This window comes from Sinocyclocheilus grahami, unplaced genomic scaffold, assembly GCF_001515645.1.
Source record: "Sinocyclocheilus grahami isolate Dianchi unplaced genomic scaffold, SAMN03320097.WGS_v1.1 scaffold59.1, whole genome shotgun sequence".
Taxonomy (NCBI): Eukaryota; Metazoa; Chordata; class Actinopteri; order Cypriniformes; family Cyprinidae; genus Sinocyclocheilus; species Sinocyclocheilus grahami.
The window spans coordinates 1,798,195-1,818,489 of record NW_015505238.1 but is presented as its reverse complement, the minus strand read 5'-3'; the positions used below and the strand labels follow the sequence as shown (position 1 = coordinate 1,818,489).

Genomic DNA, 20,295 nt, shown 5'->3' with positions numbered 1-20,295 from the left:
AAGAAGAAGTTACAGGTCTGTGAGAGCCAGAAATCTTGCTTGTTTGTAGGTGACCAAATACTTATTTTACCGAGGAATTTACCAATTAATTCTTTGTCTCTCATAGTTGAGGTATACCTATGATGAAAATTACAGGCCTCTCTCATCTTTTTAAGTGGGAGAACTTGCACAATTGGTGGCTGACTAAATACTTTTTTGCCCCACTGTATGACCGTAATCTATTTCGAAGTGAGTCATTTATCAGTGCGGTTCACCTTTGAGAGACATTACTCTCTTCTTACAGCTGCCACAGACAACTGTCAGGGTTGGAGGTACATCAAGAGACATCAAGAGACTGCTTTTCATAAAAGGGCCTCCTCATTCTCCTGCTGGGTCGAACGTATTCAAATATTAATCAAGTTCAGCACGCATGTTCATGCGTTACAGCCTCCGCGAATATTAACACTGTACTTACACCCCGTCGCATATTCCTAGCACATAGACTCTGCTGAAAGCAGCCTCAGGCAACCCTCTAGCATCCAATACCATGCACAAATACAGAGAGGCTCCAAAAGTGATACCTTGGACACGCACACAAAGGAAACTAGCAGGCAACCTTGAGCCATGCCTCACCCACTTCTCATCATAGCGAGTTTCCCTAATTCGCAGACATCTTCTGGTTCAGTCCGAATGGCAACGGATGAATAATTCAAGTGATGCATAAGAAACACATCGATAGCTGCACGTGTTTTGCAGTGGCTGTTATATCTGCTGTCTGGCACATGGACCTCCTTGGTACCATCCAGCTATCAAAAAACACCTATTTTAATTTTATTAAACAATTGCCAATAATGAGATAAAATTGAGCTGTGGTATGCTCTTGAGAAATTTGACTATGGTGTTTTGGAAACATGGGTTGAATTTGCTTCCTGGTTGCATTTTGGCCTTTTCTACTTTGTTAGTTTTGCAATAATGACCAACTCACTGTACATTATCTGTCATTATCTCTGTCATTATAATTACATGACTTATAAAATGATTAAATGCATTGAAATAAAATATTGCCATTGAGCCTACAACGATATTACAGTACTGTTTGAATTTATGCGTTATGGTAATGCTTTCATTTTTCAGGTTCATTTTTTTAATGTGTTTATTAGGTATTGTGAACTAACATTGAACAAAATTTTTTTTTAATAGCATTTATTATTAATATAAATACATTGCAATGAAATATTGGATTAGATCAACACTATAACAATATTGGAATATTAATTTATATTTAATAACGATTAAATTTTACAATATGGTTCAACATTTGTTCACATATTCTGTATCTTGAACTAACAATGAATAATTTTTAGTCATTTATTATATAAATACATACTGATTTGGGTCAGCACTATAGCTATTGCAATATTAAATTATATATAGGCTTATGATTACAGTAGCACTTCACAATAAGTTTCAACATAAATGTATTTGGTATCATGACCTAACAACAAATAACTTTAAAGCATTTATTAATCCAGGTTAATATTATTTTGTAAATATACTGTTGTTTATTCATTTGTTTTGTTCAGAATATATTAACATAAAATGTATAAATACACATAGAAATTGTTAACCTATGTTAATACAGTCTTCAAATTATTGTTTATCAGTTTAAACAAAATTGAAACCATTTTAAAGTTTGCCATTATTATTACTTTTTAATGAATCTAAAATGTCAATCTAACATATCTGCCTCGGTTTATACTGTTTCACTTAACTTTTTTTTTTATGCTGTAACTTAACTTCTAGTATTGTATGTCAGAAAATGATACTAAAGGCATTGATATCCTTAGTACTCATTTGCATTTGCATATAAAACAAGAATACTAAATCAGCTTTATCAGTTTTGTGCACAGACACATTAATATGGTAAAGTGTGAATGTAATATGCATACAGTCAGATAGCTGCGAACATGTATGAAGTGACCAAGTGTAAATACCCCCATAATAAACTGGACAGAACTGTGCACAGCAAGGTTAAGCACTTACAAGAAACAAGTCATATTTAGCTGTGGCCATATATCTGATGATATTTTGCCATATTTTCATTCAATTGTCACACATAAAGTCCAACTTCATTCCATTTATGCAGCTGACAAGCTCCGGTGATGTGTGGGTATCAAACATTTGCTCCAAATGCATTTACTGTAGCTGCTGTCGGAATTGCTCTTAGAACTCAGATCTGCACATCTGTCAGCCTCCCAGCGCTGCGACATGAAGCCCAGAATTGTCCTTGTCGTTAAGATCTGATTAATATTTTTCCCCCGGTGATCGGCCAGAGTGCTCAATAACGCAGTGTTTCCAGCATCAGTGCTCCGTGTCAGGCTGCACCTTCTCTCTCTTTATCATAGTCGTATTGTTCCATTATGGTTGATGGGTTGCATGTTGAAGGTGGAAGGTTTTTTTTCCCTCCAAAAAATGCATCTTATCAATGAAGACTAGAGAGGATCAAGAATGATGGGTAGATATCATTGTGATATTGGTATCAAATCAGTTCAGGACAAGTATTCATTGTCAAACTACAAATGACATTTTGTAACTTCTTTATATCTATTTATTTTGCTGTTACAGCACCTACATTTCCTAGTCTAGTGGTGGTTATGTAGCCTCCCTTCTTTCCATCACACATTTCATGACTGTTTGAGTACCTAAGGTGTCCACCCACAGCCAAATTTCCCCACAGGGTTGTAAAAGTGAACTATGTAGGGTAACTAAGCAAAGACATCTACCTGGTGAACAGCTGTGGAGAGATTTACTTCCAGGGGAAGTAAGGATGTGAGACTAGTACTGTGGTAAGGAGTGTCAGATGTTTAAATACTATATGAAATACTCTGTCATTTTATTTAAAATAAATACACTGTTTTATTACATTTTTTAAATTAATTGTATTATATTTTATTTAATTTCCAGCAGATAGGCTACAGTATGATTTGCAACTTTTTAGCCTATTGCAGGTGGAATTAAAGGGAGGGGCATTCTCATTCTATAGAGCATTTGATTGGACAAAAATCTGTGTAGTTCAGGATGAGTCATCAGTATTTTTGCACATTTTAAATTTAAATTATTTTTTTTATCTTTAAAAGATTTCTGCTCAAAGTTTACTTATTTACTTTTTTAAACAATTAGCATTATACTCAATTCAAAGATAATGTCAACACGTTTAGACTAAAAGCCACAAAGCCTTTATTTTGTTTTTGAAAAATCAAAAATAACTTAATTTTACAAATTTAACAAAATAATCATATTTCAAATCAATGCTCATCAAATAACCCTAAAAAAGTATATTAAGCAGCACAACTGTTTTTAGCATTGATAAAATCAGCATATTATACAATGATTTCTGAAGAATCATGTGACAGTCTGGCTGCTAGTAAATAAATTACATTTAGTACATTTGGTACAGTAAAAATGTGATATGTGGGAAAAAATTACAATCGATAACCTTTTTCTTTTTTGTGTATACAGTATGTATAAAATTAGATTTCAATAATATTTCAACATATTACTATTTTTACTGTATTTATCGAATAAATGTCTTGTGAGCATAAGAGACCACTTTCAAAAAATCTTATCAACCCCAAAACCAATAATATCATGGTTTATGATCCAATCAATTCTGATCGACAAAATCAAGCCCAATCCCACATTATTGCCCACTGAAAATAAACTTAAATGCATCATATTACATAAGGTAATTGTGTTGTGAATGCATGTTACACATGGGTTATAGTGTTTTTAGTTCTTAACAAATCATTATGCCTCTGTTGTTTTTGGATAAACACATGTAATGAGCACAATTTAGATCTCAGTGACAGGAATCCTCTCTTCTGACAAGCATGGCCAAGATAACGTCAGGATGACTCGGGGATTATTTTCAGATTCAGTGAGAGGTTTAGGCTAAATCCACACTCTGACATGCCTGACATGGTTAACGGACAGCCAAAGAGAGCTTAAGTGATGGGGGAAAACAGGACAGAGACCGAGAAAAAATATAAAATGTGTGTAGTGGTTCAGTTGAGGAGAAGGCTAGCTTCAGGACTGCCTGTTCAAATGAGTGTTTACACACCAAACGAACACAAGTCTACTAGTAATTTTGTCCTCCACACGTTTATTCAGATATTATCCCCATGCTAAATTAAAGGAATCAATATGTCTGGGTTTCTAACCTCTAGAGATGTTCCATAAGTCATGCCAGACACATTTTGCATGCTAGTCGATGTTATTTACTCGATGTCAGAGCTGCATGATGTCACACCCGAGCTGACCATGTTCAAGTACTCAAGTCAGAAAAAAATATGTATTTGTCCATTGATATCAATACCAGTCGATTAAAAACACACCAAAAAGCAGTATTTTGCCCCAAAGTATCATGTCCTCAGATAGAGGTTGGTTAGTACTGTGTGCACCAGTTAGTTTAGATTTTAGACAGACAAACAGAAATGCTATAGTATATTATTGCAAAATAGTATATTATATTATAATAAGTAGTATATTACTGCTGTTTCACTTCTGTCAATGCACTGAGCAGGCTTTTTGGATTCTGAAAATCAGGTTTGTTGTGCTTCCTCTGAGATTCCAAATCAAATTCGGAATTCTGACTTGAGGGGGCATTTCAGTCAAAAGTTCCAACTGGAAACTCAGAATTTCCAACTTCCGAGTACAAATGGAATATACCCTGTGTAGAACTTGTGATTATTCAATGGGACACACTTACAACATAATGTTGTAAAAATGTAGGCAGTTTTTACAGAGTGTTATTTTTACACATTTTGTCCATTTAAATATTTTGCACTTTAAACATCTACATTTCTGTTCAGTAGTACCTATGTATGACACAATTTAATTGGGGTGCTTCTAATTAAGTGATTATAATTCAGTTGCAAACGTTTTACGGAATACACTAGGGATATGCATTTCCATAACTGAGGCCGATGCGATACACATCTCAATGCATAGCCAGCGATACGATACATTGACGATAAATATGAAACAGCTACTGATGCGATATGATTCATTCCTATTACGATGCAGTGCGATCCGATTTCGAATCAATTCAACACAATGCAATTCAATGCAATACGATGCAATGAAAAAAAACAACATGATGCTATAATTCGATATGGTACAGATAGTTCGCTTTAATTTCTTTGGTAGCCAAGACCACACAAGTGTGGGTATCGGGACAGGCCTAGCTTCTGTCCACTTCACAGATCATCATCTTTACATGTTTTTGGATCCCAAGATGCTGTATTATTTTGGAAGATTTGTAACAGCGCCCTCTACTGTATAACAGGAATAGCTTGTCAATGGTGGGAAAGTGTTGTGTCACAAGCAAAGAAAAAATACTTGTAAATGGTGGACAAAGCATTAAATGCCACACTGCATCCGGTAGTCTGTATAAAAATATCAACTGTGCTTCATTTGAAATCCTTCCCGTAGCATTTAATTTTGTTCTGTGTGGTTATTGTCAGCTCAGAAGTGCTCAAGGATAAAGCCGCTCTTCAGCGTACCCTGTGGAGGCCAGCACTGAAGGGACACCTCAGAGATGCGAAGCCTCCTAAACAGGCAGGTGACAATTAGCAAGCGAGAGGAGAAGGTCCTGTTGAGTGTTTTGCTGTTGATGTCTCCGTGGCGGAGGAGCCAGCATACGTGTGCGGCCTGTGGAGAAACCACAGAGATTGTGGTGACCACGGTTCCTCTGTGCAGGCTGCACCATGGTAGTTTTATTCTCATTTGTATTCTGCTTTGAGAAGCCCTCTTTGCCGCCAGGTCAGATATCCCTGCCCATTAACAAATGACAGGAGGAGTTAACTTGACTGACATGTTTATTGTTCTCGGGATGGTCCGGCCTAATGAGGCCCATCGTCCCAGGGTGCTGAGATTACGCTGGCATTAGAGGACATGTCCAAAGAGGTTCAGCTGTCCTGTGTCATTTAAACACGCCGACTGCACGCTTGTCCCGCTTGATGCAACTTTACCTCTGGAAATGTTTACCTAGACAGTGATAGCTTGTGAATGATTCGTGGTCTCGGCCACTAATCATTACGTGAGGGTTGATACTCCTGTTTACTCTAATGCTACACCTGATAAAGCACTGCTTTGATGAACTGCACCAATTAACGAACAGAGAGCTGAATTACTCAGACGACATTCTGACGTTCCAAGCACAAAACAGCTGTCTTTTGCGATTTGCGTGGAAAAATTAGTTGCAATATTGCTGTAGGCTTACTAGTTGCAAAATTACTTCAATATGCAATGTTGGTTGATCTTAGTTATTTTTTTTAATAATGTAGTTCATAGATGACTTGATACAATGACTTGGAATACACCTTTTCTGTGGTTAGCATGTTTTTAATTTATGAGGTAAAATTAATATTTTTAAAGTACAAAATGCCAGATTAAAACAACTGTGCTAATATAATAATAAAGAAAAAAGTCAATATAGAAGGGCATTCTTAAAAGTAAACTGAAGCGCTCTTTTTAACTTAACCAAACGCATTCTATATGAGATAAATCAGATATACATCAAATAAACACAATATTACAATGTACAATTGCACAAAAGGCTGCAAACGAACAGCGCGCATCTGAAGTGTCTCTGAAGGAAATAATGCATTATTTATCGGCTTTAAGATATCGGCCAAATTTTCTTATCAGGCCGATACCGATAACAGAAAAAATTAGCATTTATCGGCCGATACCGATATGGTGGCCGATATATCGTGCATCCCTAAAAAAAAGTTTAAGTAACTGATTTCTGTATTAATAGATTTTAAATATTATTTATTCAGCAGTCATTACTCCAGTCTTCAGTGTCACATGATCCTTCTGAAAACATTTTAATGTGCTGATTTGGTTCTTAAAGCAACAGTTCACCCAAAAAAATGAAAATTCTGTCATTAATTACTCACCCTCATGTCATTCCAAACCCCATAAGGACATTGTCAAAATAGTCCATGTGACATCTGTGGTTCAACCGTAATTTTATGAATCTACGAGAATACAAAACAGGCACAAAGAAAACAAAAATAACGACTTTATTCAACTACTTCTCTTCCGGTTAGTCTACGTCACCATTCATGGGAGTAGCATGACACACGCTTTTGTGAATGGCGGCGGAGACTTACTGGAAGAGAAGAAATTGTTGAATGAAGTCATTATTTTTGTTTTCTTTGCACACAAAAAGTACTCGTAGCTTCATAAAATTACAGTTGAAACGCTGATGTCACATGGACTATTTTATTGATGTCCTTACTACCTTTCTGGGCCATGAATGTGGTAGTACCCTTGTTGTCTATGCAGGGTCAGAAAGCGCTCAGATTTGATCAAAAATATTTGTGTTCCGAAGATGAAAAAAGTCTGGAACGACAAGAGGGTGAGTAATTAATGACAGAATTTAAATTTTTAGGTGAACTATCCCTTTAAGAAACATTTCTTATTATTAATGTTACCATTTCCAGGCTTTCCTCTGGTTTCTTGTTTACTGCTTAGAGATATAATGCTGATAGCCAAGGGTTTTCATTTCTTTCAGTTTCGCCATATGCTGGGGAAAGAAATTAACCCTCCCCGGTAGTCCGGTTGTGAAGTTTCACTACCGCCTTCCAAGATTAAGGATTGGTTGAAGAGGTTACACATTTGAAAGCAACTTCCAAGCGTTTAGCATCAGTTTTGTAAATATATTTTCCCATCCTTCCTTTTTATGTATTTATTGCCAATCTGTTTGTTTTCCTGCAGTAGTATTATTATATGCTCAAGTGCATCAAAACAGACGGTACTTTTTGATGTTTGTCCAAGATAGCCAGGGATATATCTGGATACACCGTATGTTTTCAAAACTCACTGCTTTTCCACACATGTTCCTTTTCCCCTCTTTTAAGACCACTACACATTTTGTATTATTATGAGCTCATGAGCTGAATCAGGTGTGTTAAATGAGGGAGACATACAACATATGCAGTGGTTGGGGGTCCCCAGGACAGGATTGAGAAGCACTGTTTGAAGAAATACTTTTGCTTCTTTCATTCTATCTATGGTAAGTGCATAGGTACTCTCCTGTAGTCTTGGGGCAAAGGCTCTATGATTTCGTGGCAAGATCTGGAGTGGAAGTGATTAATGAGCATCTTAATTGGTGCAAGTGTATCTTCTTAGTCCTAGTGCATGCCTTCGCTCGACCCTGAACTGTAGCAAACCTTGAGGGTGGCCAGAACACAGGCTTTAGCTGTAACAAAGGGGAAGGCAATAATTATTCTGCAAGTGCTAGTCTTTTCTTCAGTTTTTTTAATGTCAAAGAACAAAATCCAAACCTTGTGATCATGGGAATAGATGGAGTTCTCTGTCAGTGAATAACATTGTGAATGACCTTGATTTGATGTAATTAACAAAACCTTTCCTGTGCTTAGATTGTAAGTGCAAATATCAAATAATTTATTATGGCTAAACAGAAAAATATGTTTTATGAGGATGATTACTGTAATGATTAAGTCTAATAAGTAAATAAAATGTTTGTCTTAAAATATATGATAGGAGAAATGTGAAAATATATATTTATATTCAAAATAACCATACATTGTGATATATATAGAAATCTTGAAATATAAAAATACATAAATAAACCAGGCTACCTGTCAAATTCACCCCCCCCCTTTTTTGACCAATAAATCACACCACTGCATTCAAAAAGAACAATTACACTAAACAGAAGAAGACACTAAAATAACAACGTATTTTTACTCCTGTATTATGTCATATTGTCCTATGTGTACTGTTTATTTTTAAATATCGCCAATGCCAGTATATTGCATCACCCCTAATTAACATTATAACAATGTTTAATTATTTAAATATCACAATTGATATTTTTATTTTATTTTATTTCATTTGTTATTTGCCCTGGATAGTGAAAGAAAAATGGTCAACATCCAGCATGTATATGATTAATGATGTTTAAATAAGGCAAAATGACTAAATGGATAACTCACGGAGTTGGTTGAGACGAGAACCAGGTTGTATGTCCTGGGGCCTTAAAAGATAAAAAGCTTGCAGCCTTGCACTAAAGTGGATATTTGAATTTTAAGTGAGTTTATACAGGTCATTAAACAGAACAACCTCTTCTGTCTTTTGAAAGACCAGCTCTGATGTGTCCAGTCACACTGAGAGATAAGCAATTAAACCATGCATTCAAAAATGTGTTTACTCACTCTCAGGTCATTCCAAAGCCATACAGTATTTTGAACTTTTTTGCATAGAACAAAAATTATTATTATTTTTTTTTGGAAACTTGAGCTTACAAGCTTGAAAAAGGATGCAAAATATTATAAAAGCCATCTACGGTGGCCGTAAAGTGCAAAGCAAATCACAATTCTGAAAACAAAATAACAAATTACAAACGAAAATGCAAGTCTAAAAAAGAAAATAACAATTCAGAAAGCACAATGACAAATTCGAAAACAAAATAACATGTCAGAAAACACAGACAAATCCGAAAACAAATGAACAACTCAGAAAACACAACGACAAATCAGACAAACCGGAAGAGGTAGGTATAGTTTGAGACAGCGCCATTGGTTTGGGATTACTCACCGCTGACTGGACGAGACATCTGTCAATCAACATATACAGGAAAGAACCAGCCGAAGAACAGCAGAGTCGTGGTAGAAAGTTCGGAGATGGTATTAAAGTAGCTCAGTTTAAATGTATTGTATGAATTGCCCTTACTATGGAATAAAAATACAGGGTGTCTATTTACATTTAGTTAAAAGTGGCCATATAACATCAGCTCCAGTGGAGCAGATGGATAAGCGCTTGCCCTTGGCTTTTTGACTCGGGTTCGATCCCACCTTTTTCCAAACTTTTTTTTTCTCCCTTTTCAAATCTCGTATTAGCAATGGATTCTATTTACACTAAGTGAAAATAGCTGTATTTTTAGTAATATGCTATTTACACTAAGTGCAAATACCTATTTACACTATGTTAAAATAGCAGGATTTCTACTATCAAGTATACTACTTGTTGCAAATAGTGGCAATTATCGGCACTTCAGTATTGTAGTACATTATAAAACAGTATGCAATAATAACATATTGAGTGTAAATTATAATTTTAATTATTAAATGGATGCCACCTTATTGGTACAATAAAGCCACCCCTACACCTACCCTAACCCTACCCAATACTTTTTTTTTCAACTTTTGGATTATTTCCTAAATTTTTATTGAAAATAAATGCCTTTACGATGTGATACGAGATTTGAAAAGGGATTGAACCCACGTTGATTGCGTCAAAAAGCCAACGACACACACTTATCCATCTGCACCACTGGAGCTGATGGTTTACAGCCACTTTTAACTAAATGTAAATAGACGCTCCATATTTTTTGATTGACAGATGTCTCGTCCAGTCAGCGGTGAGTAATCCCAAACCAATGGCGCTGTCTCAAACTATACCTACCTTTTCCGGTTTGTCTGATTTGTCGTTGTGTTTTCTGACTTGTTATAATATTTTCTGAATTGTTGTTGTGCTTTCTGAATTGTTATTTTGTTTTTTAGACTTGCATTTGTAATTTGTTATTTTGTTTTCAGAATTGTGATTTGCTTTGCACTTCTCGGCCACCGTAGCCATCCCTACGAATCAATACACTATAGTATAAGTTTTCTGAAGATATGTGATAGATTTGAGTGAAGAGCAAAATAGTTGAAAATCTTCCCCTCCAGTGATATGTTAACTGCTATCCCTTAAGCGTAAAACTCAGTGCCATTCAGAATAATGTATTTTAAATCTATCTTTAACATGCAGCTTATCTAAAGTGAATATTCAGCTCGATTTTGTACACATGGATTATTTTATTGCCAAAGGTGAAAAGCTGTTGACTGTGGTTGTTCTTTTAGAGCTACCAATAGGTAATAAGTATTTACCATTTATGACATGTCACCTGTGTTTAGCGGATCGATTCCACACACTGCAGCCCCATTCCTGTTATAGACTTCCTGTCATTTCAGTGACTGATGTAGAAGGATCTGAATTATTTCCCATTGTTCTGCCTGCATCTTGGAGGACATTACAAACTAATTCAGCGCTTTCCTAAATAAGAGATGACTCAACATTTTTTGGAATCTATTTTCATTCTCTACACTGCACCATCTAATGCAGAAATGCCAGGAAATGAGAGTGGAATAGCAGCCGGCTGTTAATTTTGAGTTAACGCCGCTGAAGCGATGGCCGACTGCACCAACCAGCCGTGCTTTTATTAATCACAAAGCTACTCCGTTGCCTCCGTTGGCCACACTTTTGTTTATCAAGAATTGTCCCCAAATAATATGCAGGCCTTCTTAGCGTAGCATTAGGGGGTCGAAGAGATTACACGTCCTTTGCACGTGTGTCCGGGTTTCTGTTCGTTTTTCGTGTACGAAAGGGTGTGTACACGCTGCTACATTGTCAAGTTATTCTCTCAAGGAGAATAGTTGAACGCTCACATGACAGGAAACAGCAGGTGGTGCTTTGTTCGGGAAAATGCAGGCTCAAATTATGGCGACTCACAACATGAAAAATATGGTGTGGAGACCACCTGCTTCTGCTTCTCAGGACAATGGAAACAGTGATTTATGAATGGTCTTTACTTATTTGGAGGCCTGAAACGAGGGCAGAGGCGTTGATGTCATTGTGGTGGGATAGAAATTATGAATTGTGCTATGTGTCGTCGCTTTTCTGCAAAGCCAACTGGGTCATGTCACCCAACCAAAATATTCCAGGAGTGGAATTTACTTGATAGAAGATGCAAGCTTGGAGGTCCTTAACCACACCACTGACTGCTCATAAATTATTGATAAAGAATCCTGTTTTGCAGGCTGCCAATCATCTCATGTAATGGTTGTCAGCTGGAGGTGCATGTAGTACAACGCTGTGAAAATGCCAAGGCGAACACTTTGTATAAATCGTCTAAATTGCTTGAAAATGTCATGGGCTGCTGGAACTCAGATGTTGAATAAAGTTATTTAAAAGAATAGAGGGATATTGTTGCACAGACTTTCTTATTAGTATCAAAGAGTTATGAGAAAGGGAGACCTGGGGCAGCTGTAACATTTTGAACATTTTCCTTCATAACGCACTGCTACAAATCTAGCTGGCCTTTTTTGGTATAAGAAACCGTAGCTGTGAGCCGTAGCCATTAATAGACTTATAATAAGAAAGGCTAGATAATAAAATTGAAATTAATAGAAGTCATAGTGCTACAGTTGTAACCGTGATTGCTGGTAATTATATTAACACACTATCTGAAATAAGAGCATACCTCGAAGTAATATCATTTCTTTAATACCTATTAGTATCACTTAATCATTTACATTTTTATATGGTGCTATTTAGTTTAGCTTAGTTTAGTAAGGAACGTTTTATGTATTTAAAGCAGAAGACATGGGGATACCTGAATTAATTTTAATTGTTTGAAATCACACCATTGTAAAAAAAAAAAAAAAGAAAAAAGAATATTGTTGAATATTGGCTGTATTCAAAAACTAGATACTTTCATCAAATAATGTTTACATTATGTGCATTACGTTACACATTTGCATATGCCTTTTTGTTAATTTTTTATTGCATCCAAAAAACCATAATTAGTACTTTTGACTTTTCTCATAATTGTCTTTTATTATTATTATTTATTAATTATTATTATTATTATAACCAAATTTACGGTATTTACTAGTTGCCATATCAACACTACATATAGAGAAAAAAGTGCCAAAACTCAAAACCCTTTTGAAGATATCGCTGAATATTTATTTTACCATAGTAAAAGTACATTTTCTGGCTGAAGTAAATTTTTCATCTCAGTTTTTAGTATTCATTTAAAATGAGACAAATCTGCTATTATTTTAATCTCCAATCTGTTATTTATCAGTTTAGATTTGTTAGTAGATTAGATTTATTATTATTATTTATTAGTTTATTAATGCTTCGCTGACTTGCAAAAGACACTTACCGGTTTTAAATTCCAGTTGCGTAGATGGGGAACGTCGTAACACTGCATTACAATGTGCCCCGCTATTATTAGAACTATGCTATTTTATGACAATAGCAATGCAATTTACACTATTTACTTTTATGGATTTTATTGAGAAACCACAAGAAACAGGTGAATAAAGGCTGTCAATGTCTATGAGAACTGATCTCATGTTCTGTGAGAGCTGTGTGTGGAACTTTGTTTTGAACTATACTTTATAGCTGTGTCTTGCGATCAGGGCCGTCCCAAGCATGGTTGCAATGTGTTCATTGTCAAACTCCAAAATTAGATTATTTTTCATTCTTAAAAAATGCTATTATTTTATTTTATTGATGCAATATTTTAGTTTGTCTTGTATATGTTTTTCATTAGATCAGATAACATTTTAAGCGGTCATATGGTCATGTTACAATGTGCCCCACCTACGGGGCATGTTGTCACATTTCACTTCCTTTCTTTTCAGGTAAACAACGAAAAACGTATACACTGTAATTATGAAACCGAGCGACATACTTGTACTACACAAGTGTGAAATTAATGTTAAATTAATCAAAAAGTGTTAGGTTGTGCCCCACGCTCCCCTACTGCTCCAGTTTTGAATAGTCATCACAGGAAATGACATTACCATCATTACACATAAAAAAAGAAGAAGGTTTTTGGAAATATTTACATATTATCTTATGCTTTATAATTATTACATCCACTTGTGGCTCTTATTTATTCATTAATTTATTATAAATTCAATATAAGACTACTTATTATAAACAAATGATTATGATTGTTTGAAGAATGTCCTGCAAATCATCATTGTGTACTTTCTCCCGTTGCAGTACCATCATTCTGGGGGCTTGTAAATTCTGCATGGAATCTGTGTTCTGTGGGGAAGAGACAATCTCCAGTCAACATTGAGACGAGCCATATGATATTTGATCCCTTCTTGACACCACTGAGGCTCAATACTGGCGGACGAAAGGTAAACCATGTCTTATGTGATGTCTGCATGGCTACAGTGTCAGTGCGGTGAGATACCTGGGAAAAGTAAACATTGTTTCTAGTGTCAAGGTGCTATGATCAACTGTGAAAATGATACTTTAGTGAAAAAAAAAAGCATCTAGGTCAGGGTTATGCTATTCAGAACGGTTAGGAAAGTAAATTATGGTGCTTAGTTTGAACGACTATTTTCCACTGCTGTTTTTACAGTAGCTGATATCCTGCAGCGTCTCATGCCGACTCCAACAGCATTTTTATTATTATTATGCATGCAGCTTTGACCTCATATCATTCGACATGGTTTGTCACACTGCAGGACAGTTTAAAATGAACTAGTTATAGATACATTGGAAGAAACAAGAAACCATTTTCACTCAGAAATTGCTAGTAAATTTCACAGGCATTTACAACTACACACTTTGAATTAAACATGCCTATATTTATATAAATTTTGTTTGTAAAAAAAAATCCATGTGCACATTATGCATCAACTAACCACATAAAATTGCCATCATTTGTTTGTCAATAGAGAGAGGATGGCATGTTTTGCATATTAATAAATCCTCTCTTCAAATGCATCAGCAGTGGGTAACTGAGGTCGTGCATGTGGCGGCACTAGAGGCAGAGACTCATACTCATACAGATCAGTCAATGACTAGAGAAAGGAAGGATAATAATCCACTGCATGGTTATTTGGCCAAAGCACTCTTGACATGCCAAGTCTTATGAAATAATTTGTTGCATTCATTATTTGTAATTTAAAAGAATAGCAATTCACATTGAAACAATTTCATGAAAGGGTCAATGGATCAGCAGTCTCCTGTCAATTGCTGTAATTTTAAAGCCATTTACTAGATTTTTGCTTGATAAATATATCAGCATGGAAAGTTCATGAGTTGAAAATGTTAGATCTTTTTTTTTAGAGATCGTTTCAGATAACCAAGAAAACCCCCCTGTCCTCTGATTTCGTGGAACATGTTAGACAAATCATTTTTTCCACAGGAATATTTTGGTTTCAGTCATACTGGACTGTAGTCCTTGATGAGTGTGTTTGAAATCACTCCATATGTGTTTGAGTTTCTGTCAGAGTGGAGTTTACATTGCCAGGCTCTCCACAGCATGATAAATGGACTAATGAATAGTTAAAGGAAATTAAAATGACCTCAGAATAGAAAACCAATTAATCAGGCGCAGACATGCATCAAGGTTATGTGCTGTGAATTGAGGGAATCACAGTTATTAAATTGTCTGTATTAATTGAATATTTGCTCTGCTGTAGATGAGCCGCAATTACTTGAAGAGCTTTTAATGAATTTAATCACTCTGACAAGGGAGGAAGATGACAGTATCGTGTCCCTTATTGAAGTCTCCAATCAGCAAAGTGGAGAATTTGAGACATGAATGTGAAAAGATGCCACATGCAAATATATTCTCCCAACGTCATTAGCTTTGGGGCGCAGTAGATATGAGATAGGACTAATTACCAAAACGAATCAGGCCACATGCCGTTTAGCATGGCATAGATGTACTGTAGAACATAGTGTAGTATATTGTCTCACTATGCGTCACCTTCCTTTGTCAGCGTTGGTAAAACGGAACAGAATTTCGCCCAGAGATAAACAATGACAGATACGATCTGCACACAGATTTTATTTAGTTACATGAATATCATATTAGATTACTCACTCAGTGTCAGCCTTGTCATTTCGATTTCATTAGCTTGGGTAGTTGACAGTGTGAGATACATTCTCTGTGTAAACTGATGGCATCAGTTCGGCTATTAGTCAACTTAAACAGGCCGATGTTTGAACTTAGGGACAACACGACTCTCGTGCAGATCACACACATATACAGTACACACCAAAAGAGACTCGCCGTGATAAATAAATGTAAATGAACAATAGATTTTCTTCTTTTTTTTCCCAAATGACTTGTTCTTGAGGGAACTTCTGTAAATCTGTTACTGATAGTAATGGTAATGTAGAGTGAGCCGGTCATTATCATCTGATTATGCTGGAGTGATCAAGACCTTAATGCAAAGCATGGGGTGTTTTGATGTCCCTCTTGGGGTTTGTTTTGCAATTAGCATTGGATGACTGTACATTATTCAAATTTTTATATAGCTACATACTTAGGCAAATACATGGCAATGGAAAATTGTTTTGAGTTAAAACAGGCCAGGGTTTCCCAAGGGTTTGTGAGGGAACAGGGGATTCGTGAGTTAAAGAAAAGCTTAAAGAAATCATAAAAAATGTAAAAATCAAGTAAATAAATAGAACTGCTCAATTAATTGAAATAACAAGATGTGGTTGTTATTTTAGTCTACATGACTGCATGTTTCAGACTATTGCAATAATAATATGCAGTAATTATAATTTTATAATTAGTGAAAAATAATATTAAAAACTTTATTATTATTATGCTGTCAAATTATTGGAATATCAACTTAAAATCTAAGAGGGTACTTTAAGAAAATATTTAGTGTCAAAAGGGCCAGTTTTACTAAACGGCAAATTAGCGTTAGAGAGCAATTCCATAAAATGGAATTCCGCTCTTTGGCGCCGATGGGAGGGGAAAATTCTGCGAGTGATTTACTAAAAATGCACACATTAAAGAACACAGACGCAGCCGAATGATTTCCATAATGACCAGCGCAATCTACCAAGAACAACGCAAATTACCACCTGCTTTAAGACATGCTTTTTTGAGGCGTTAAATAATGGCGCAAATACTAGTAATTTGACGAACGCAAACTTTAGTAAATCATGTTGCATGATTCATTTTAATACTCTCCTCCGATAAATTTTGTAGCTGAAAGGGAAACTCCTACAAATGTATATTTAATAAGGTCAGGTGCAAAAATAGCTGTGTCCGTGCCTTTTCAGCGCTAATTCTTCACTGCGCGTCTTTAGTAAATCCTGGCAGTACTATTTTAACACCAAAAGCTGATTTGCGCTGGTGCAAGCTGTTAGTAAATCTGACCCAAAGTGGTTTGGAAATCCCTGAATTGAAATATTAATTGGAATAATTATAGAAATTATGAATATTTATAACATTTTAAGGGATTACAGGAATAGTTCATCTAAAAATTAAATGTTGTTTACTCACTCTCATGTTGTACCTGTATGACTCCCTTTTTCTGAGGAACACAAGAATATTTTGAGGGGGGAGAAAAATATCAGTAAATATTTTATTTATTATTATTATTATTATATTATTTTTTTATTTTTTTATGTGCATATGATGAAAGACAGTGAGGCCCCAATGTTGTTTGAACCTCAGTGCTCTACAAAATATCTGTTCCACAGAAGAAAATCATAGCGGCCACTGTTTAAAATATCTGATTGCTCAGTGGAGCCATGTAATAAGAGGTGATGGCAGTGTCAGTTAGATATAATATTCTGTTCGTTTGAGTTCAAGGATCAGTGATGTCATTTTTCCTGTAATTTACCCAGCGGGAGAAGGAGATTGAAACCGTTTAACATGCAAGATGCATGTATGACCAGATGGGGAGTTCTGCTGCCACAGGGAGAGAACGCTCCTCTTGCAGCACTGAATCAGTATACTTACACTGGGAACACGGTGGAACAAGAAACATGGAGCCATGGGATGACATCTGTAGTGATCTGTGGGGGCACACTGTTGGGGGTGTCCTATTACATATTCGGCCCCCTAGCTTTCGTTTCTCACACATGTGATGTGTTGGCTTTGTACCTGAACGTTTCAGCTCTTTTCACTGTTTGTTGCAAATGTTTGCACTCGCATACTAAGGGTTTCTGTACCCTTGTTGCTAGCGGTTTATATTTCATGAACCACGCATGCCATGCCAAGTCGCTCCTAGACAAGAATTTACATCCATTGTAATTCTGCAACTCTGCAGAATATGCCGCTTACAGGCATGACTGCTTCATTTCCTTTGCGAACTTCTCGTGTTGGCAAACCCTGGGGAACATTAGCATAAAATGTCAAATATTTTTGAATAAAAGTGCAAATGTAAAATATTTATTAGAGAAAGCATTTGCAAAAGATGCCTCAACATACACGCGCATACATAAAGCTCAGCTATGTTTTTCATGGTGAACGTAATAAACCACAAAGGACACAGATGTTTATTGCTGAGGGTGAAACGCCTCGTGATTATGAGAATTGATTTAGTTATGCAAATTACTGATTCAAATTAATTAGACTCAAGTTTGTGTTGGCTGAACCTGCTAAGCTGTCACAGTATACAAAGCAGTTTGCGCATGAATATCTCAAAGGCTGCAATTATGTCTGTCTCGCCGTGGCCTCTTGCTTGTCAAGGCCCTGGATTTAATTACTGCTGGATTGCGAGAGCTCGAAGCCCTGATTCCGAGTCGGAATACGCAACCTAAGCCGGCGTTCGTAGCTCGTCCATCTGTGTGGGTGTATAAATTTGAATCATAAACATGGAGCTAAAAAGGATTAGGAAATCATTAATTCAATCACTTGTGTCCGCAGGAAGGAGTGTTTGTAGGGTCCAGGGGTTGCGAGGCAATCTCACTGTAGCATGAGTCGCAGGAAAATAGGTCACAGGGAAAGAGGAAATGGATCAGCAGTCTCCTGTCCTCTATTCTCAGATCAAAGCCTGAGTGCTCCACCACAGCAGAGATTCTGAGTGCGCCTTCGTGTTTGTGCAGTTTAGATCCTACTCCAATCTATATATATATATATATATATATATATATATATATATATATATATATATATATATATATATACAGTATATGATGCAAATCAAATCCATGCCTCAACAGTGCATCAAGTACTATTGATCGAAAACTACAAATAACTTGTATAGTTTCATAACATTGTATATCCTCAACTACATCTGAGCATATGTAATCAGTTGCGATCGTACTTGATGTAATGACGCTTAAGTGTTATCGATCCCCATAATGTATGATCTTCACCTGCAGCCACTCATAATGAAAATATTAATGATGCAGCAGAGAATTTGTTGAGGTTATAGTATTTTGTGATCATATCACCGTACTACTGATATACAGAGAGTACATTAATTATCAAATTGTAAGTGCAAAACTAGATGACAAAAATATCAAGTGACAACAGAACAAGATGTAAAATATATCTCTATATTAGCTTGCTGAAGAGTCTTATGGTGACGCCTCTCTTTTCTGTTGATTGACACATGGACAAGAGCCCTCTGGTCAGCTGTCAGGATGACTGATTGGTTCAGAACGCATAGAGGCCTGCTTGAAAATGAAGTCTCAGCATACAGTGCACTACACTACACCACAGCTTTCATTAGTTGGACTTTCTATAAGAAGCTAAAAGAGGGAATTCGCTAAGAATATATTGCATGACTAATAGCATTGTTTATATTCACATGATGTATGTTGTTTTGGCACCCAGTTCATTGTTATGAGAATGAAGTATCAGCACTATTTTTTTAATATTTTTTTTATTTGTCTCACTTTATTTTAAGGTCCAATTTTTGCTATTTACAAACCATTAACCACGACAGTAAAACTTTACAATACGGGTACATGAAAAATCATGTACTAATGCCTAAATTAATACTTAAAGGTGCCATAGAATGGAAAACTGTATTTACCTTGGCATAGTTGAATAATAACAGTTCTGTACATGGAAATGACATACCGTGAGCCTCAAACACCATTGTTTCCTCCTTATGTAAATCTCGTGTCCCTAGACTTCTATTTCTGAAAATATCACAGTTAGGAGATTTATAGCGAGTGGTTCCCTGCATTATTACAGCAAATCGCGTGATTACAGTACTAAGCCGCTGCAATGAAGCAGCTCTAATGCTATTAAATTAAAGATGATGTACAAAAACTACTCATACTCGTTAAAATGCCCCGATACCAAACGACGATAAAACACAGCATGTGATAAGCGCCATATTCAAACAAAGAAACACCAACAACAGACAGCAGAAAGGAGTTAAGGATGTCTACTACGAAGTATATGTATGCAATGAATATAATGTTAAACATTCAGTATTAACGCCTGTATAGCTGATGTGCGCGAGCTGATAAACAAAGCGCGCTGAGTGGATTGAGCGCGCGGCGGCGCAGATGCACGAGCTTGTCGAGTGAATATATGTTTCTCACAGACATCACTGGAAAGTAGTTCGGTCGGATATGTCAAAAACAAGTAAGGAAAACAATGCACAAGTTACTTAACGGTAGGGAGAGAGAGAGCGAGAGAGAGAGAGAGAGCGTGCGCGCACTTCTGTTGTGTGATCTTTGATGTTCACTCACTTAGCACACGCA

The 20,295-nt window shown here is 36.1% G+C and overlaps 1 protein-coding gene across 1 annotated transcript in view; it reads left to right on the top strand.

Annotated features, from left to right (window-relative positions):
* Positions 1 to 20,295, top strand: part of ca10a (carbonic anhydrase Xa) — a 214,252-nt gene that overhangs the window by 81,011 nt on the left and 112,946 nt on the right. Inside the window, exon 3 of the mRNA XM_016270998.1 lies at positions 13,858 to 14,000. Within this exon, the coding sequence (XP_016126484.1) occupies positions 13,858 to 14,000 (143 nt within the window). The remainder of the gene's footprint in view (positions 1 to 13,857; positions 14,001 to 20,295) is intronic.